The sequence below is a fragment of the Trachemys scripta genome, chromosome 7, assembly GCF_013100865.1.
Source record: "Trachemys scripta elegans isolate TJP31775 chromosome 7, CAS_Tse_1.0, whole genome shotgun sequence".
Classification (NCBI taxonomy): domain Eukaryota; kingdom Metazoa; phylum Chordata; order Testudines; family Emydidae; genus Trachemys; species Trachemys scripta.
The window spans coordinates 55,449,107-55,470,085 of NC_048304.1; the positions used below are offsets into that span (position 1 = coordinate 55,449,107).

A 20,979-nucleotide genomic window follows, 5' to 3' on the forward strand; every position below is an offset into this window, starting at 1 on the left:
GACAGATACATCCATAGGAACATGATGAAACCCAGAGGCGGCTGAGCTGGCTCCGGGTAGGAGGGCTTATGGTCTGAAATGAGCATATTTGGATTGTCCGAGATAAAGATTTCACTGTAGAGCCTGCTGGAGTTTAGCTTTATGGTCTAATTACAGGTTCTGTGTCACTAATCATCCCCCATTGTCTGGACCCAAGCAGCTGAATCAAACCCAATCTCTCCTCACACGAACAGCCAATCATTTCACTGGGGCCTAGTGCCCGGTCCTATCAGTTTGTGTTTAATTTCCAGAAGTATTCTGAAGAGGGATGCAAAGATTAAAGCTAGACTGGGTGCAGCAGCATTCCATAGACGACAGGCACCTGCCTGGCCCTGGCAAGAGGATGGACTCCCATGACCTAGTTCTGGGGGTTCTTGTCCATCTGAAATTCCTATCAGGTGCCAAAGTCTCTGTCGAACCCTCTATTTCTGTTCCTTCTCCTGGGCAATATGCTCTGCCAGTTACAGGCTCATTCCTACCCACCAGGGAAGGCTTCTCCCATTGATCTGGCAGAACCCACCTTAAGAGCCCTAGCCTGGGCTTCGGAGCTATTCATGTATAAATGAAAGAATATCAAACATACAGCCACCCGGACTCAGGAATACACTACCTGAGTGTTACTGCCGGTCTGCTACAAACAAGGAGGGAATCCTCTTTCATCTCCAACCTTCCCTCATCCCTCACACATGGCAAACTCACGAATACTTTCCTATGCCAAACTAGAGGTAAATCCTTCCTGGACAGGAGGAAGAGATATTATTCTGTAGTGACACTTCATAGCGATTCTTCCTATAGGGCCCAATTCCCCCTCCCCCCCGCCCCTTGTATGTACATATCCCTCATCACCCAGTCTGAAGAGGTTTAGAAGACATTAAAGAAGAATATCAGGGTTTGTTAGGAAAAGGTCAAGGAACAAATTGGAGTTACGGGCTCATATCCTGTTGACTTTCATGCCTAAATGTCCTCCGTGTCCATCTGATGGAAAAAGTTGTGGGCCCAGTAATGTCCTGCTTCACTGAAGGGCTCACTGACAGTCTAAGAGACAGGGATTTTCAGGGACTATTTCAAATTTAGTTGCTATGACATTCCCCTCCACCCCCTTGCTGTTCTTCACCTGATCTGGTAACTTTAAAAATAACAAGATTCCTCTTTCTAGTCATCAGAGCAGATGGGACATTGGGGCTTTTTGGGGGCGGGGGAGGTTGTGTGTGTATTTTTTAAAACCTTTACATCCATGTTCTCTTCTCAATCTTGATTTGGGTCAGACCCATCTGGTGCTGTTGCTAAGATGGCTGTGTTGGATGATGCCTGTGTCAGAACAAAACGATGGGGTTAAATTATTTTTTAAGATACGGTAAGGGAGGGAAAGGAATAAAAAGTGGAAAAGAAAAAAAGTGAATGTAAAGACCCAAATGCTAAGAAATCACTTCTCCTTTTGCAGCCTTTGGGAATAATGTATCAGTCTCTAGCATTACAACTTGCTCTTTACTCTAAAATTATTATTTTTGCCGCTAATTTCCAGTGTCGCCGGTTTTACATTATTCTGAAGGTGGAAGGGAGGTTTCTTGCAAGTGAATGGCTTTGGGACTGAATTGGGTCCATTCTTTATTCTTGCAATAAGTAAAATAAGAAATAAATATGAGTAAATCATTTATAGCCATTTTCTAAGCAAGTCACTTGAGGAGCAGATATCAAAGAGAAATACCTTAAAACAAGATTGCCTCAGAATCCCTGGTCCCAATTTGCAGCTGGTGTAGTTCCATTGATCTCAATGCTGATTTGCACCACCTGAGGATCTGGGCCTATGTGTCTGGTCAGACAGAGAGTAAACACAATGAAAGCCCCAAAGGCTTGTTTGTGTTAAATCCATGTGAAATGTGCTGGACCAGATCCTCAGCTGGTGTAAATTGCCATTGGCTTCCACTGAGCAGCAGCAGATCATACCAGCTGAGGAGCTGGACTTCAGACTTATTTATTTTTTAATATTGTTATAATTTTGTAAAACATGATGCAACTAAGCACCATCACCTGCACCTTGTCCTGATTTTGTTTTTTAACCTAACTGAATATGGCAGCATTTAGAGGAACAACTTGTACTAGTCAAGGGGTCAGGCATGGACTGAAATACCAGATAGGACTTTTCTCCTTCTAACCCCTGAGCTCTTTTGATTATACTTTTGCCATGGCGTGCTCGCCTGGCACTTGAAGGAGGAATGAAAGGAGGAGTGTGAGGTATCTAGAAACAGCCGACAGCTTTGCTGCAGCGCAGGAGCGATTACAGGAGCCTGTCTTTCTGTGTACCCTGGGCCAGATCTTCAGCTAATGTAAAGCGCCATAGCTCCATTAAAGTCAGAGGAGCTGTGCTAATTTACACTCGCTGAGGATCCGGCCTAGTGCCACATTCTGCTCTCCATTACGGTGGGCATGGATAAGTAGTAACTGAAGTCAGTGTAACGTAGATGTATGCAAACGGGGAATGAGATCTGCAGCAGTTTGCATCTGCAAACAATGATTGAATGGGTATTGTCAATATCACATTACATTTCATCACCACTGGCAAATGGACTACATACCATCCTGTGGTGTATGGCCAGCACAGAGACGTGGTCTCATTAATCAGATCATTTGGGCGAAGAAGAAAAACAAAGATTTTGGCTCTGGTATTAACCTTATTTGCTTCTCAGACTAAGCAATGAAGAGTGTCCAGTTACCCTCCCACCCATAGATGTGTCCATTCTGAAGCAAACAGTCTTCCTCATAACCAAACTGTCCCATAGCCCTGCTACCAAATCCTCTGCAGCTTTAACAGTTACATCTAGAGGCTGCTGGTACTAGCGAGTATATTATCATAATGGGTCTATTCCATCCCTGACGGCTATGATCCTGTCCTGAGGCCATTCGAACTGCTGATCAGCCAGCACAGACACACACACAAAATCTGTCCCTTTAAATTAATAAAAGCATCTGGACTCTCCTGTTTGCTCAGCTGCAGATGGTGAATGGGAATATACAGCCTTTGTAACAAACCCTGACTTTGCTTCTTAAAGGGACAGATCCTCAGCACCAGTGAAGCTATGTTGATTGATCCAGTTAACGATCTGGTCTTTAATGTTTTAGATAAACTCTGAACTTGTGCATTACCGACCCCCTCTCCCAAAGCCACCACCACTACAGTTCAGACACAGATGATGGTGGTCCGTAAACAGAGATCACTGCAAGTTGCTTGCAAACTGATGCCTGTTGAATAGGAAGCGTTTGGGGTTTCCTCCCAAGGAGCTGGGAAGCAAAGTATCTAGCAATGCCAGAGAGGAGTTTCAGACTGGAGGCAGCTCTTCTGTTGATCCTAAAGGATGACAGGAGAGGATGGGCTTCCTTCCCTCTCCTAGGTCTGCCTCCACTAGGGAATTTTGTCTAAATATTGCCCTTGTTGCTACCAGTGGATCAGCTTCACCCCTGGCAGCCAGGCTGGGTGTGCTAGTGTTGCAGTCTATTCCTGGCTGGTGAAATCCTGGCTCGACCAAGTCAATGTGAGTGTGACCAGCATTCCCCCCATGTCCTCTAGAAGTGCTCTGAGCAGGATTAGGGGAGAAGGTGCTGACCTGTTTATACTAGCGCAACCCTGGAGCTGAGCTGGTGGGAGGAGATTTTAACACAGCTCTAATCTTGCTTCAAGAAGTGGGGACAAAGAAAGGGAGGGTGTCATTTGCCCTGAAGGCCCACTAGGGCTTTCCATTGTGTTTGTGTGTCCCCGTCTGATACACAAACCCATACACAAAAACATTCACAATCTATGCCAGAGACTTGCTGAAGGACCATTAGTCCCAGGAGTTTTGTGAAGAGACATAGCCCCCTGTACGGTGGCAGAGAAGCCATGCTGGCTAGCTGCAAGGTACAGGGCAAGCAGTTTGGCACAGAGCTGTAGCTAGCAAACATGGATGGGCCTTTATATATGACAGAGACCTGAGCTCAGTCAGACTCACCCCTCTGCAGTTTTTGCAAAGCCTGTGGCCTCTCCTCTCTCCCTCCCTTGTCCAGCCACTGCTTGGCAAGACTATATGCTTGAATTACATTCTAGAAGCAACCAGCAGAGACCAAGCCCCCATCGTACTCGGTGCAGGACATGCAGATAGTATGCAGAGGTCCCTGCCTTAATGAGTTTACAGACAAGCTGGACAAAGGGCAGGAGGGGGAAAGGACATGATTCACTCATGCAACAAGTGGAGCTGGAACTAGACCTTGCTGGACTCCCAGACCAGAGCCCTAGTCCTTGGCCTGTGAAATCTGAGTCCAGCTGACAGAGTTCCTGATTTCGCTGGAGGAAATGTCTGTTTCCTGTGGGTTTTTCATCGAGGGTTAGGTGAGTGGTTCGGGCAGGACTCCTTGCCCACTGGCACCAGCCGCGTCCTGCTCTCTGGAAGCCAAACTGGAATCCTCCCTGCTCTGTTTGACAGGGGCCCGCTCGGGGGCTTGTGCTGCCACCAGGTCCTGGTGCTGCCAGGGCTGGGGTGATGTTTGGGTTGGTGTTGTTAGGAGGTTGCCCCCAGCTATAATGAATGGCGCTGCCGCTTGCGGTGTTTCTCTGGGAGCCTGAGGAGGTGCCCAGACAGGGTGACCCCCTAGCAGGCTCCATTTCCTCCCCAAGGCCGGACAGCACCTCATGCATTTCCACACGCCCGAGGCCCACAGCACCAGGCAACCTGAATTGCAAACACACCGCGAGAAAAGACCCATTGCTCTCACACTAACCTCCCGGGAGCAGCATGGCCAGGCGGGGCTCCAAGCACAGACCACTTTAGTACGGATCTCCTTGATCCTGCTGCCCCGTGCAGATCCCAACACCCCACTGATAATACCCTGTATTTCAGACTGGTAAAAAGTGCAGGCCATTCCCTGGATGGCTGAGATGCTGGCAAGGGGGCTGCTCTGCCCCTAAGCTTTGTTCACCAGTTCTCCAGGGACCACTTCCGCTCACTGCTGCCAGGGCTTGGGGATCAGTGAGGAGAAGGGAAACTTTGTTGGGTTTCTGGCTAAAGCCCTTTGGATCCTGCATTCAAAAGCTGAGGAGCAAGCAGCTTTCCCGGAGTCCGGGCACATTGGAAGAACTGAGCCCCTGGATCCTGACCCCGCCAGCTGCTGAGCACCCTCAACACCCACCGGTTCCAGTGGAGTTAAGGGTGCTCAGCAGGAGGGTTGGCCCCTTGTGCCTAGTGCCAAGTAGAGGGTGGTGGGGTGAGGGAGGGAGACGGTGACACTTGGAAAGCAGCACGGTATAGCCACTTTGCGTCTGCTGGGTCGGTGACGCTGCTGGCTGCACCTAATGCTGATGGAGGAGGTGGAACCTGATAGGCCTGAGGAGTGAGGCAGGTCTGCATCGGAGCTGGGAGGTTATAGGTTCCCAGGTGGAGTAGCTGTACTAACCACGGCAGCGTGGCTGGGGTCGCATGGGTGGTGGCTCAGGCTAGCCACCCAAGTATGCGGCCCCACAGGGAAGCGCTCCAGCAGCCTGCCCAAGACACCCTTGTGCTAGCCTGGCTGCAGTGCTATGCTGGTATGTCTATGCCAGCTGGGAACCTCACCTGCTAGTTCCATTGCAAATGCAGCCCTAGATCTCTGCAAGCTGCCCTGAGGCATGAGCCCACTCTCGGCAGCTCCCTGCTCCCCTCCGTTACATGGCCTGAGTGGGGACAAAGGAATGAGGAGAGAAGGGCCATGGAAGGGCAGTGGGTGGGAAGCCAGCCAAAATTGCAGGCTCATCCTCACACAGATTCATGACCCCACCCCACAAGCCTTTGGGGCGCCCTGGGTTTTGGAGGGCTAGGGCTGGGACATAGGCAGAGACATGCTCCCCGAGGAGTCTCCAAGCTGAAATCTGAGCAGGTGCTTAAAGCAGCATTAACTGCCAGAGAGCCCCTGCCATGACATTTAGCATGTAATTGGGCTGGGGGAGCACAGGACAGCAGCAGGGCGGCCTCTGGATCTGCACTGTCAGGGGAGTTGTGGGGGGATCAGACCACCTGGGACTGTTCTCTGAATCCCTCCTGGCTCCTTGGGATCTGCTGAGTCCACAAGCCGCGCGTCGTTCCCCTCTGCACTGCTAAAACCATGTTGTCCCCGAGAGGCAGATTGATGGGACTGCCACACCTACTACCTCACCGCCTTTTCCAGCCAAGTTCGACCGTCCCACTGGCTTAGCCCATGGAGAGAGACACAGCCCGAGTCCATTAGCTGCTAAAATACAGGGGTAGGAGTAAGTGGGGTTGTACGGCCCCTAGCACAATGGGGCCCTGATCCATGATACACAGTATCCGCATCATTCATAAAATGGACTGAGCTCTATTTTAAAAGGAGTGGGATCCACACAGTTAAAGATCATTTGAACAGTTTACCAAGGGGTGTGGCAGATTCTCCGTCACTGGTGATTTTAAAATCCAGATGGGATGGATCTCTGGCCTGTGTCTGACATGATCCCAATGGTCATGTCTGGCCTTGGAATCTAGCAATCTATAAATAATTTGATTGCCTGCCTACCCAGGGGAGGATATATGTGCTCTCCTGGGGCACGCAACTGAGGATACTCAGTCTTGAGCAGAAGCAAAGAGGTTGGTAGGAAAGAGATGGGATTTTGGCTTCTCTCAGCACAAGATGCCGCCGTCAGGTTTGCTCTGTCACTGACTCACTCTGTGGAGTTGGTCAAATCAACCGTTCAGAGCCTCAGTTTCCCCACCTGTAAAATGGAGAGTATTATGGCTACCCATCTTTCTAAAGCACTTTGGCTGGTGAAAAGGTGACAGTGGTAGGTCTGATTGGGATTATTATTTTGCAAATCCTTGGGAACAGAACAATTCCAGCCTGGATCAGACCAATGGCCCATGTAGTCCAGCGACTTGTCTCTGATGGCAGCGGGCACCAGCTGCTTCAGTGGAAGGGGCAAGAACCCCCTGTAGTAGGCAGTTCTGGCCCCTGTTATCTGAGGCTGGCTCATGCCCTGGAGCAGGAGAGGTTAGATCCCTTCCAGAAACTTGCCTTTAGATCCTCAGCTGGTGTCAATCAGCATTGTTTCATTGATTTTAATGGAGCCACGTCAGTTCACGTAAGCTAAAGATCTGGCCAGATGCACTGAGACTGTCAGCAATGTGGGGCAGAGATAGTCTTTCTGGTCTGTGTTTATACAGCGCCTGGCACAATGGGTCCTGGGCCATGCCTGGGGGCTCAGGCACTACCTCAATAATAATAATTCATTAATCACCAAGTCCCCAATGGCACCGGTATTTCCCCTAGCCAGTGGAGCATGAGCACAGAGAGCACTGAGAGCTCAGTACCGCCTCAGACCACTAGCCCAGCTGCAGCAGCACATACATAACTTTAATAAAACAGGGCCTGATTCTGATCAGCCACGGAACACTGACTCTACTGGAGTTACACCTGATTTACTCCAGTGCCAGATCCAAACCAGCCCCTAAATCCTGGCCAATCTCAGATGCCTAGTAGGATTTATTGTATTACAGTCATTCCCCTGGGCACCAATCAAGGCCCAGGGCCCAACCCTGGTGGGCACTGTCCAGACGAGCAATAAGAAAGCAGTCCCTTCCCCCGATAGTGCCCAGGCTGGATTTAGGATAAGACCCAGCAGGTGGGTGTGACACAGGTGGCAGTGACACAGGCACATTTTGCATAGTAGGCTGTCGTTTCAGCCTAGGCTCAGCTGGCAGAGTTTGTAGGGACCAGGGCAGTCTGAAGGAGGGATGGCAAGCAGAGTCTTTTCTCACACCACCGTGAGAGGCCGGGGGAAAGGGTGCAGGAGATGGCGGGAGAAACGGACTAGCAGGAGATGGAGGCTGGCACGGCTGGCAGAGCAAAGGGAGGGGTCAGTGGCTGGAACGGCTAGGGAAGGTGGGGTGAAGGGAAGGGCCTCTAAGGGGAGGATGGGATGCTCGTGTTGGAGGCAGCGGAGAAGAGGGAGGCAAAAGTGGGGAGCGCTAGAAGCAGAAGGATGTTCCCAGAAGCAGCCTTTGAATAGACTGGAATGCAAGCCCTGAAAGGGGGAGATGACAGTATTCAAGGCACGAGATGAGATGGGCAAACGCTCAGTTGCTGCCTTCCCGCCCACCCTGCCCAATCAGCTTGTCCTCCCTGGCACCCTGGCACAATGTGTAGTTTGGATGGGGAAGGGGTTTTCAGTCACTTTCCTGCATTCCAGCATTTCTCACGCAAAGCTCCTTGAAACAGGCAAGCAGCCCCCTGAGTTCTACAGCACAAACACCGAGGCTGGGAAAATTCAGCCACGATCAGCTACTGCAGCCTGGAAAAAACCCCATGCAGCTGGATGCTTCAGGGAGTAGCAAGCCTTTGTTTTTCTCTGTCTCTACAAGGAGCTCTTTCTAGTGCTGTATGGCTATTGAGAGGAAGGACAGACTTGGACTCAGAAGATCTGGGTTCAGTGTCTGACTCTGCTACATGATCTCTCTGTGACCTCAGGCAAATCTTTAACTCTCAGTTTGCCTCAGTTTCCCCATCAGCAAAATAGAAATTATACTTCCTTTATCTGTATGTGTACAGCACCTAGCACAATGGGGCCCTGAGCTCAGCTGGGGCCTGTTGGTGCTCCTAATAAAGAGCATGCTCTGCATAAAGTCAGTAGTCCAGCCGTGAGCCCCTTAGCTCTCCCAAGCAAAGCAAGGGCAGGTTGGGTCGGTGCTGTGCTGAAAACCCATGGTGGTGTTACTGATTCAGTAGGGGAGCTCTTCCTAACCCTAACCTGGCATCATGGATACCTGTACATTGGAGGTGCTACCTCTGGTATGAGACCTAAAGTTAAAATCCTGACTGTGTGTTCATAAAAGGTAACATGGAAACTGTTGCAAAATGAAGGGCAAATCTCCCTAATTCCTGGTGAAATCCCAGTTTTTGTCATATTAAAATCCCCCCTGTAGTTTCAGCTGGAAACAGCATTCTTAATTCCCTGCCATAAACCACGGTGTAGTGTGGTCAGGCGCCATTCACCAGCTGCCACATTCCACCCCAGAGCTGGCTGCATTTCATAGGAGGGTTAGGTGATTCCTGTGTATTCACTGGTTATGTTGGTAAAGCACGTTATTAATTTCTTACCTTTATAGAGAGCCTATCTGTGTTTAACTAGCTGGAAGCAATTACAGCAAATTGCAAAGTTGTACTGGATACCTTCTCACCTCAGTGCAACAAGGCAGCACACGAGGCACTGTTGTACTGGATACCTGGCCCCTCTGAGGCAGTCACATACAGCAAGGTGCATGATTATATTGGATAGCTGCTCCCCTTGAGCATAATGACACATGAAGAGTTATGTATCGGGGGTAGCCGTGTTAGTCTGTATCTACAAAAACAACAAGGAGTCTGGTGGCACCTTAAAGACTAACAGATTTATTTGGGCATAAGCTTTCGTGAGTAAAAACCTCACTTCTTCGGATGCATAGAGACTCTATGCATCCGAAGAAGTGAGGTTTTTACTCACAAAAGCTTATGCCTTTAAGGTGCCACCAGACTCCTTGTTGTTTATGAAGAGTTATGTCATTTTTCCAGGGGGCTAGATTGTAATCATGGGCTAGCTTGTGACTATTGAGTACTTAACCATGCAATATTAACATGCACGCTCTTAACAGAGTTTTCTCTGTGGAATTTCCTGGGGGTGACTGGTTGTTTTTTTTAATAGGAAAAAAAATTCCCCAAAGTACTTTCACTATTTTTTTAGACAATTTGGTCAGCCAGTATTAGAACCCAAACAGCCAAATCCAGTTAGAAGGGCCCTGGTCTCGGAGAGCTGGATTCAATTTCTGGCTCCTGCCACGTGTGGCCTTGGCCAGGTCATCACCTTTCTGTGCCTCAGTGTCCCCAGGCTATAAAGTGAGGATAGTGACGCCTCCTTTCTGCCCCGCCTTTGTCTACTTAGAGTGTAAGCTCTTTGGGGCAGGGCTGGTCAATGACTATGGGTCTGTACACTGTCTACGCGAGGGGGCCTGGATCTTGGTTGGGGCGTCTGTCTTTCTACAATAGAAATAAGGATAGTGATCTATGTTTGTCTTTTTAATAAGGTAAGAATTGTTGAGCCTGTGAGGCACCTTGTTCTCTTTCTTTGGCTGGTGTAAGGTCTGCATTGAGGCTTAGGCTGTGGGCCTGATTCAGTTCTCACTCCCACAGGGTTTTCCCTCATGCAGATCCTCAGCTGAAGACACTGCGCGTATACGTCTGTTGTCTTTAATGGTACTGCGCAGCTTGGCACCAGCTGAGGATCTGGCCCTGGGACGCCCAGAGTTGTTCCTGGTTTGCCAGGCTAAAGGAAAGGAGAATCAGACCATGTAACTCTGAGATGATCACAATTATTAAATACCACCACGGGCCAGGCAGAGTGGAGGTTGTGCTGTGCCCTGGGATTTCCAGTTCCTTGGCATGTGGATTGCGAGTGACCTAATGAGGGTTGTCGGTAGTCGGATGGAGCTGCTGATTCACGAGGATAAGAGATGAGTTTGCATTGGTCTGTTACATAGCCCCTCTGTCTCTTCGCTCTCCCGCTATAAAAACCCTATGGTATTTCACAGGCATGGCCCCCCACCTGAACAGCTGACATGGGCTAGGCCTGTGCCTGTAGAATGCACCAGTGTCTAACGCGTGATCTCTTTGTCTGTCACTTTCACACTGTTTTTGCCTCTCTCACTTTCTCGTGTCTCTCTGTCCATTGTGCTGTCACTCCCTTCCTCTCTGCCCAGGCCTCTCTAGCGCTCTGCCATTCATTAACTCCCCCCTCTGTCTCATGTGCTCCCTGAGGCTCCTGTTCTCTCCTGGCCTGGTGGACAGCATGTTGGATTAGCAGCTGAGGACAGGGGTTCTGTTCCTGGAGCTATTCCGGAGCTGCTGTGTGACCCTAGGCAGATCGCTTCTTCTCTTTATTGCCTTATGTGACCTGTAAGCTCTTTGGGGCAGGGCTGTCTCGGGGTATGTGTTTGCACAGCATCTAGCACCATGGGGCCCTGATCTTGGTCTAGAGCAGTGGTTCCCAAACAGGGGTTCGTGAACCCCTGGGGGTTCGCAGAACTTTACAGGGGGTTCACCAGAAAAATTTCACTAATGGCGGACAGAGGACCCCGGGCATTGGAGACAGAAGGTGGGACCCGGTTGCAGGGAGACACCCCAAGCCCCAGGGAGAACGGGGCCGGGCAGTTGGGGCTGGCAGCCCAAGCCCTGCCCCTTGTTAGCGGGGGAGCCGGCAGCCCAAACCCCAGCGCACCAGCAGGACTGGCAGCTGGAGCCCCAAGGAGAGCGGGGACGGGCAGTTGTGGCTGGCAGCCCGAGCCCTGCCCCAGTCAGCGGGGGAGCCGGCAGCCTGAACCCCAGGGCTCTGCGCGGGGCTGACAACTCAAGCCCCAGGGAGAACGGGGCCGGGCAGTTGGGGCAGACAGCCCGAGTCCCAGTGGTCAGCGGGGGAGCTGGCAGCCCGAACCCCAGCGCTCCGCGTGGGGCTGGCAGCCCGAGCCCCAGGGAGAGCGGGGCCAGGCAGTTGGGGCTGGCAGCCTGAGCCCCGCCCCCATCAGCAGGGGGGCCAGCAGCCCAAACCCCAGCTCGAGCCCCAGGAAGAGCAGGGCCCGGCAGTTGGGGCATCCATCACACTGAGGAAATTTAATCTTAAATCCCTGAAACTATTCATTTTTAGGAGGGGGTTCACGAGATTTCACAATTTAGTGAAAGGGGTTCGCGGGCTGTTAAAGTTTGGGAACCACTGGTCTAGAGGCTGCCGTAATACACATCCAAATAATGACAGGTTTCAGAGTAGCATCCAAATAACTAATCCTGTGGGAGTTGGGGCAAGGAAGGCAGATGTGCCTCCTACTCTCCCCCCCCTTCTACTTATGACATGGGAGGAACTGAAGTGTTTCAAAAACATGAGATGCATTTACCGTATGTCTCCAGAGCAGCCTATTGGTAGGAAGCCCTTGAACCGCTAGAAGCAATGAATGCCTCCAGCCATCTCTTCTGCTATCTGATTAGAGCCAGAACTTCTGCTCTAAACTGCTGAGAGATGTACCCATGCATTTCAGGTGGACACTCTCCAGGTTTGTGTTTCTGCCTTCCCATCACTCTGCTACCACCATCCTGCCAATGAAGCTGAACGCTCTAGTCCTGCCTCAGCTGTCCCCAAATTCCACTTGCCTAACATGTTCAAAAGTAGGACATTAGATGCAGGGGCCTACCAGCTTTTTACTGAGGATGGACAGTGTTATGTTCACAGCATACACAGAGAATTTAAATAAAAACATCAAATAGTCTTCCTGGAAGGTTGCAACGTAACACTACTTTAAAGTCAGTAGTCGAGAATGATAACACTCAAGAGCCCCAAAACAGAGAAAGACAAAGCAGGCTGCTCCATAAAAACAGAGAGGCACAGCTCACCCCACCTTACTCTAGGCTGGCTGGCTGCAGACTGACTCTGATCCCATGCTTTCCCAGAGCCTACTAGCCTGCAAGCAGAATCAGGAAAACCTCAGAGAATTTAAAATGATAGATCACAATTTTTACAGTTTTCAATACACCATAGCCAGCTCCACAGCAGCAGTGACCTGTGTTATAGGCTGTCCCTGGACTGACAGCAGCCAGTATCTGTGGATGCCATTGGGAGAACAGGCTCTCCGTTCCACCTTGGGAAGGAGAAATGTTCAAACCACTAACTCCAGCCCTTGGACCCTTCAGTTAATCAGAGTTCTGGCAAAGAGCTGGCTCTGAGCATTGCCTGCCCAAAGGATACATATGCCATATTTCAGTAGATACAAAGACAAGACTGAGGTAGTAGGAATACTGATCATTCTCATACATGCATCTGTATCCTGTGGCACTCATTACCACAAGGTATTGCTGAAACCCAGAACTGAGTAAGATTCAGAAAAGGATTGGACATTGCTGTGGATAACAAGCACAACCCCAATTATATTAAATAGAATAAAAATGTATAAGGGATGTAAACCCCCATGCTTCAGGGCATATGTCAACCTCTAATTTACAGGGATCAGGAAGGGACGTCCCCTAAGGGCAGGTTATTTCGTCATTGACCATTACAGGGTTTCTTATACCTTCTTTAGAAGTGACTGGAGCTGGCTACTGTCAGATGGTCCCCTGGTTTGATCTGGTCTGGCAATTCCTATGTTATTTCACAGTGAAGTAGCTTCATTGATCTATCCCCAAAAACATGCAGGTTGTTATTTCTTAAAGACTCCTTGAGATACAAAAGCATAGAGGAAGGATGAGCCAGTGGTTAGGGTGCTAGCCTGGAACTTGGGTGACCTGGCTTCAATTTCCCGTTCAGCCACAGATTCCCTGGGCAAATCACTTAGTCTCGCTCTGTGCCTCAGTTTCCCCACCAGCACAATGGGGATAACAGCTCTACCCTGCCTCACAGGGGTGTTATAAGGCTACATACACTGATTGTGAGGTGCTTGGATACAATAGTGATGGGGCAATGATGGGGGTACCTCAGCTAGACAGTGTAACTCACCCTTCTGCACTAGGGTGCACCTCCCTCATTTCCTATGGCTTAGGGCAAATAAAGAAGATCCTTATTTGCTGAGTGTTCAGAATATTCAGCAATGCTAGCAGAGAAAGCTGCACCTGGGGGCTGTGATACTTTGATCTCATTTTAGTTGTTGGGTTTAGTGTGCGGGTGCTGGGTGGGGCTGATGGCCTGTGAGATACGGTAGGTTAGACTGGATCATCTGGTGGGCTTTTCTGGCCTCAAACTCTATGACACCAACAGCTAGGACAAGACAACTGGCTTCTATTTCTGGCTCTGCCCGGAATTCCTGTGGCAAGCACTGTATCTCTGTTTCCACTCCCACTCCCTGTCTGTCTTGACTGTAAGTGCTGCAGGGTAGCAGCTGTCTATCACTATGGGTACATACAGTGCCGAGCACAATGGGGACCTGGTCCTACTTGGGGGCCTCAAGAAGTTATAAATAAAGAGAAACTATATATATATAGAGAGAGTGAGACAGATTAGGTCAAGTTGGAGGAGTGGGTGGAGCAGAGGGAACAGAGAAATGGCGGGGGACTCTTGAAAGGCCTGATGGTTCCATTTGGAAAAGCCAAGCAGGACTTCCCTGAACGTCCTTTGAATCACGCCTGCCTCAAGTCGGGGAGAGTCAGATGAAAGCCATGTCGGGGCAAAGTGGCTTTATGAGATTGCAGCTACATCCTACTTCCACATGAGCTGAGAGAATAGCTTTTCTCATGGGCTTTCATCACGTCTGATTCCCATTCCAGCTAGAAGTGGGAGCAATGATCCCAAGCACGGTAAAGTCACCCCAGAGCATTCCAAAAATTGTGAGTCTGGCCCAAGACAGTAAGAGGCTTAAAGAAAAGCTCAAGATTTGAAAAAAACAATATTGACGTTATTTTTATTGGCCTTCTGGCCTCATGGCCATTGTTTTCAAGCTTTTCTCTGTAATCACAAGGGCTAGAGCCTTACCTGTTGTCTCATGAGGAGAGCTGAGATTGTCATAATCACATGCCTCCAGGAGCTGGGGCCTTAAGACAACCACTAAATAGCATCAGACTCAGAATAATATATAGAAGTTGACAACACCGCAACTACTTACCCTGGTTCAAGTTGGATTAGATTAGAAGTCACAGGGTCCGACATAACAAGGAGGTGATTAGGGCATGACCCTAGAACGCAGGAATCCCTCCTTCCCGTCTGTCTGCTCACTGAGCTAGATGTGCACTACCTTCCGGTTTGGCTAGGTGGCACTAGTGCGCATGGGACCAGATCCTGAGCATGCTGGGGCAGCATCCAGGGGCTGTGCAGTGGGGATGGCTGGCTGGTCCCAGGGCAGGGGCTGAGCTCTGTCACACGCAGGAGAGTCATTCCCACTGGGACCAGCTGTATAAACACCTGCAAATGGAAATCACATGACTGGAAAAAGACTGACAGTGCGAGAAGGAGAGAGGATTGGGCAGGAGGGGTGGATGGGAGGGCAGGAATTGCCTGAGGGTGGGATGGGGTGATAAGGGGAGAGGGGCACTGCCCTAGAGTGGGGGCAATTATGAGGAGGGGGAGGAGGGCCCTGCCCCAGGCTGCAAAGAGGGGTGGGGGAGTCACAGCTTCCGGGGTGGGGGCAGCTGTTGCCCCCAGGATGGGCCAGCAGCGAGCAGGTGATTTCCCAGTGTGGAAGGGCTCTGAGGAGGGGGAAGGGGCTTCTCTGCCCCGGGGGGAGGGGCTGGGAGGCCAATGCTGCTCTGAGCTGGTGAGGGCACCGCAGAATTCCAGGCATTCCCGTGGGCTGATTCCTCACCACTGAGGGCCTGTTCTCTCTCTTCCAGGTCAGTGAATAATTTCCTGATGACTGGTCCGAAGGTAAGAGAAATCCCTTTGATCTGCGCTTTGGATTCCACTCAGCCCTCAGAGGCATCTCGGTCCTTTCCTCCATCTCCAGCCGCCCCGCTGGCCTCCCCACGCAGCGTGCCAGCCGGAGGAAGCTTGGGGGAGGGTGGGGAGGAGATGAGGCTGCTTGTCCAGTGCCCATCACTACGCTCTGGCCTGTGATCGGTTCTGCTCACAGGGTACACTGGCTTCTGTCTTGGGGGCCGGATCCCAGAGCTGTGCCCATTGACACCAGGCTCTGGGGCCTCTAGCTCCCACATAACCCAGGTTAGCTGGCTGTTCCCACAGGCCCCCCACTGCCCTGCAGCAGAGACAGTATCCATTTGTCCACTGTTACAATGCCAGGCTCCCCCCTGGAGAGCTAAGGGACATCAGGCACAGCCCCCTGCGGGGGCCCCACACTGCCCCCTGCAAGGAGACACCCGTCCTCAGGCGGGGCAGTCCCTTAGGCTCAGATCGGCCTGGAAGGAAGGGTATTGCAATCTAGCATGTAAGGACATTGGTGCTGGGGACACTGGAGTTACGGCCTGCTGACCCACGGCATCACAACAGCATGACATGAAGGCTTTGCCTCAAGCACAAGGCTCAGCGAGTGGCCCTGGAAGCAGCATAGGGATGGGGAGAGCTGGATGAGGGTGGAAAAGATAATTCCTTTAGGCCAGACCCCTGCCCTCCACTCACTCACACAGCAGGTAGCGTTTCACGCTCGCTTTGCACGGATGTAAATGAGGCTAGGGAGAATCAGGCCTTTGACACCAGCGTGAGCGGAGCCACCCCAGTCCGGATCCCTCATGCCAAGTATGGCGGTGTGATCATTTACACCTCTGCCATGCGCTGCATGTCTGCATTTTGACACCCGCTTTGCACGTCGCAAGTTACAATAATACCTAGCTCTTTTCGTCTGCAGATCTCGAAGCACGTTACAAAGGAGGTCGGTATCATGATCCCCCCTTTTACACAGAGGGAAACTGAGGCACAGGGAGGGGGATGTGACTTGCCCAAGATCATATAGCACCCTCCTGGGAATAGAAGCCAGGTTTTCTGAGTCCCAGTGCTGTGCTCTATCCACTAGGCCCCACGGCACTAATGACTGCACATTATGTCAGGCTGTGTTTCTGGATATGTCTACACTGCCACATAAACCCAGGGTTCAAACACTAACCCCCCTTCCATCCACACACAAATTGTGCTAACCCTCAGACCCAGGGTCCAAGTCTGAGTCAAGCCGGGACCCAGGGTTCAAGCTCTATTGCCATGCAGCGTAGACACAGCCCCACTGGACATGTTCTGGGATTCTGCCAAAACTATCCCACAGGCTGCCTTCCTTTGTGCTCTGGGCAGCCAAGTTTTCCAACACTGCACCCATGGGTGCTGACTCCGTGGGTACTCCGGGGCTGGAGCACCCACAGGGAAAAATTAAGGGGTGCTCTGCACCCACCAACAGCCAAGCTCCCCCCTCCTCGCCTCCTTCTGCCCCTGACAGTGCGCTGCGTCCCCGCTCCTCCCCTCCTTCCCAGCGCTTCCCGCCCCCCTGCCGCCTAACAGCTGTTTGGCAGCGCTTAGGATTTTCTGGGAGGAGTGGGGACGCTGCACGCTCAGGGGAGGAGGTGGAGAAGAGGCAGGATAGGGGCAGGGACTTGGGGGAAGGGGGATGGAATGGGGACGGGAAGGGGGCAGGGCTGGGGTGGGAAAAGGAGTGGGGCAGGGACTTTGGGGAAGGGGTAGAATGGGGGTGGGGCAAGGGCGGTGCAGGGGCAGGAAGAGGCGTGCAGGGACGGGGGCAGGGAGGGTCGAGCACCCACCGGGCAGAGGGGAAGTCGGCGCCCATGACTGCACCACGAACAAAGGGCTAGAGTGGCCACATTTGGGGAGGGCACTAGGACGTCTGGGATATAGGTGGTTGGACTTGGGCCCGCATAATATGGTATAGACAATGGAGCCCCAGCTTGGAACCCAGGTTTCAACAGTCACTAACCTGGGGTTACAAAGGAGTGTAGACACTCGAGCCCTAGGTTAGCAAACCCAGGGGCTGCTAACTTGAGTTCTGCTAACCCTGGGCTTCCATCACAGGGCAGCCAGATCCTGTCGGACAGATCCTCAGCTGGGGGACATCAGTGTCGCTCCATGGACTAGACACCAGCTGAGGATGTTCTGGTTGTTCTGTCAGAGCAGAGCCCTGTCCCTCTACTTCTGAGGATCCCTGACCCCAGGGGAGATGGGAAAGTTAGTTCCCCATCAATCCCTTTGGGCGGTGTTTCAGTAACACTGAAAGTGTCAATTGGGGGCAAACCCCATCCTGTCCTTGGCTAGAGGGGGCAAGCGCTGTCCTCTCTGGGGCTGTCCTACCGGTTCTTCCTGCTGCTTAGCTCCTCCCACATAACCCCCAGAGCTGAAATACAGACAACACCCAGCACTGCACCCTGTCAGCCCCCGGTCACGCCACCAGCTGCTTAGCCTTATGACTCCCTGGGAGGTGGGTCAGGGTTATCATCCTCTTGCTACCCCTGGGGAATCCAAGGCACCAGGCAGTTAAATAACTGGCCCAAGGCCCCACCCAACTGGGAGTAGCACGGTGCAGTTCCTGGCTCCTGATTCTGTGTTCAGAGGGTGCCGCCTCTCGGTGAATATCCAGGAGCAAAACGGAGCTGTGGTTCCCAGGTGCTGCTGGGCTGTGCCGGAGCCCTGCCCCCAGCAGTGAGCCCTGCCCGTGGGGGGCACACCTGTGCCAGGGGTGCAGCTGCTCAAAGACACGTAGCCCTTTGTGACCCACTGCCCTCCCCGTGCAGGCGTATCTCATCTACTCCAGCAGCGTGGCAGCCGGGGCCCAGAGCGGCATTGAGGAGTGCAAGTTCCAGTTCGCATGGGACCGCTGGAACTGCCCCGAGAGAGCGCTGCAGCTCTCCAGCCACGGCGGGCTGCGCAGTGGTAAGGAAAGCATTGGCTACAGCTCATGGGACCCCTTCACCACAAGTTAGAGCCCACGGGCCCCTGCTTTTCCTGGGGATCTCCTCGTCTCTCCCACTAGGCCCTCCCTCCCTTTTCTCTCTGGGCACATCCTTCCCAGGCCCTTTCCCCCATGGCTGGCCCTGTCCTCCCTGCTCCCCCCATGGCTGGCCCTGGCATTGCTCTGGGAAGGTGTGTCTGGACCACGGCTGGCACAGTGGCATGGGGACATGGCAAATATCACCATCCCAGGGCTGTGTGCCTGCTGAGCCCCCACTTGGCCAAGGATGGTGTTGGGTTCAGCAGACACACACACAGCTGGGGCAGGTTTCCACCCTCAGTGCCTGCCATCCCATGAGGAGGAACGGAGACAAATCAGCTGAAAGCCCCTGTGGGAGGAGATGCTAGAGCCAGCCCTGGCCTCTGCCCTTGGGACACGTGCAGGGAGGGGGAGGTGGCCCGGTGAGTGGATACAGAGACTGAGAACAGGGCTCGGGGGGAGGGGAAAGCGGATGTGGGAGCTGGCTAAAGAGAGGCTCCTCCATGGCTCTGCTCTGGCGATCAGGTTCTGGGGCCAGCAGGCCGACAGGGGGGGCTTCCCTAGCGCAGCTTCCAGGGGGCTGAGGTCCAATTGCTGCCCAGTGCAGCTCTCCTGCCTCAGCACCGCTGCAGGGCGGGCGGGTTGCTGGGGCCTGCCAGAGCCTCCCAGGGTGAGCATGGAAATGGCTCCCCCACTCCACCACCCTCACCTACCTCCCAGCAACCAGCAGGAAACACCTTTGCCCCAGACCTGACTCTCATAGATACCCATGCTCACTGCCTCCGCATGGGGCGGCTGCCAGACTCCAGGGGTCTGGGAATGGGCTACAGAGCTGGCTCCTGGGGATTGGCACTAGGCTCAAGGGCCAGACCCTGGGGGATCAGCAGCAGGCTAGAGAGCCAGAGCCTGGGGATCTGTGTGTGGAAATTGGCAAGGAGCTAGCAGGCCTTTCTCTAGCTTGCCAGCTGAAATCCTGCCCCAGCTGGTCCTGGAGATGAACCACGTGTCATTCTCACTTGTGGCCCCAGGGAAATGAGTTGATCATTTCAGCCCAGGTCCTAGTGGGCTGGTGCCAGCATCACAATGGGCTCTGACTGGTCACCGTTTGCTATTGATCCCAGCAGAGGCCGTGCCTCTGCGTGGAAACAACCCTAGAGATAGTCCCTGGAGCTCAAAGCTGAGGCATACTGGCGGGGCCACGCGGGTCTGTCTGGGGACGGATGGCAGGGCTGCTGATCCAGCACATTTCTCCAGCACTACATCCACTGACGTATTGTCTACAATGGGATAGCCCAGGCAGGGCAGCATTCTGCCCTTCACTCTCCAAAGGGCCCCAAGCAGGGAGGAAAAGATACCAGGTTAACCCAATCCACCTAGCCTCAACTCAGAGCCACAGAGACCTGCGCTTGGAATCTTCTCTTCCCCTATGGCAGGAGCTGGCTCTGCTCCACGCAGCCCATAGTGAAACCTTTAGCGCTTTCCCTCCCCGTGTGTTTGTGCCTGACAGCAAACCGAGAGACAGCCTTTGTCCATGCCATCAGCTCGGCGGGCGTCATGTACACGCTGACGCGGAACTGCAGCCTTGGGGACTTCGACAATTGCGGCTGTGATGACTCCCGCAACGGACAGCTTGGTAAGAAGCAGATCAGCTGTGATTTGTGTGTCTCGCCCCCTACCACACTGGGTGTCTCTCCACTTCTCCCCTTGAGCCTGGAGAAACAGCTCTTTCCCTTGGTCTCCTAGTGGCAAAAAGGCTCCAGAAAGTGTTCCAGGGTTGGATCCTCATCTGGTGCAAGCTGGCGTAGTTCTATGGAAGTCAATGGAGCCAAGTCAATTCAGACCAGCCGAGGAGATAGCCCTGAATTTATAGCATTGTCCAACCCTTGCTTAATTTTCTTAACTCACTCAAAAGAAGCACACACATGGACCTGATTTTCTCTGGTGTAAATCAGGTATAACTTCATTGAAGCCAATGGAGCAAGACCAGTGTAAAAATGAGGAGAGACTCAAGTTCCACAAGTCTAACCAGTCACAAACTCTCAGACCACTCATAAACCAGACACAGACACCTCACACACTCACCATAGCAACCCCGTCATTGCCAGTTTGGCTTTATTGGCCAATAGATTTAAAAGTGGCCACAGATTTTTAAGTATGTTGGGGTGGTAGGATGGCCAGCCTTCAGGACAACAGACATCTGGAAATTGAAAGAGCAGGGTACGATATTAATGCTTGGAGTGGAATTATTATTATTAGGGCTGGTTAAAAAATTTACACTGAAAATGTTTTTTGACGGAGAATTGGCAAAATTTGTTTTTTTGCAAAGAAAGCGTCTGCTTTCCATGGAAAAGTTCAACTTTTCGTTGAAAAAAATTGAATGCCTGAAAACTTAAAAAGAAGAACAGGAGTACTTGTGGCACCTTAGAGACTAACAAATTTATTAGAGCATAAGCTTTCGTGGACTACAGCCCACTTCTTCGGATGCAGTGGGCTGTAGTCCACGAAAGCTTATGCTCTAATAAATTTGTTAGTCTCTAAGGTGCCACAAGTACTCCTGTTCTTC

At 52.0% G+C, this 20,979-nt stretch overlaps 1 protein-coding gene across 1 annotated transcript in view; it reads left to right on the forward strand.

Moving 5' to 3' along the window:
* The first annotated feature begins 15,370 nt into the window (after positions 1 to 15,370).
* The window catches only part of WNT8B (Wnt family member 8B), a 13,644-nt gene continuing 8,035 nt past the window's right edge, over positions 15,371 to 20,979 (forward strand). The window contains exons 1-3 of the mRNA XM_034776467.1: positions 15,371 to 15,406; positions 18,220 to 18,358; positions 19,924 to 20,049. Coding sequence (XP_034632358.1) covers positions 15,392 to 15,406; positions 18,220 to 18,358; positions 19,924 to 20,049 — 280 coding nt within the window. The 5' untranslated portion in view covers positions 15,371 to 15,391. The remainder of the gene's footprint in view (positions 15,407 to 18,219; positions 18,359 to 19,923; positions 20,050 to 20,979) is intronic.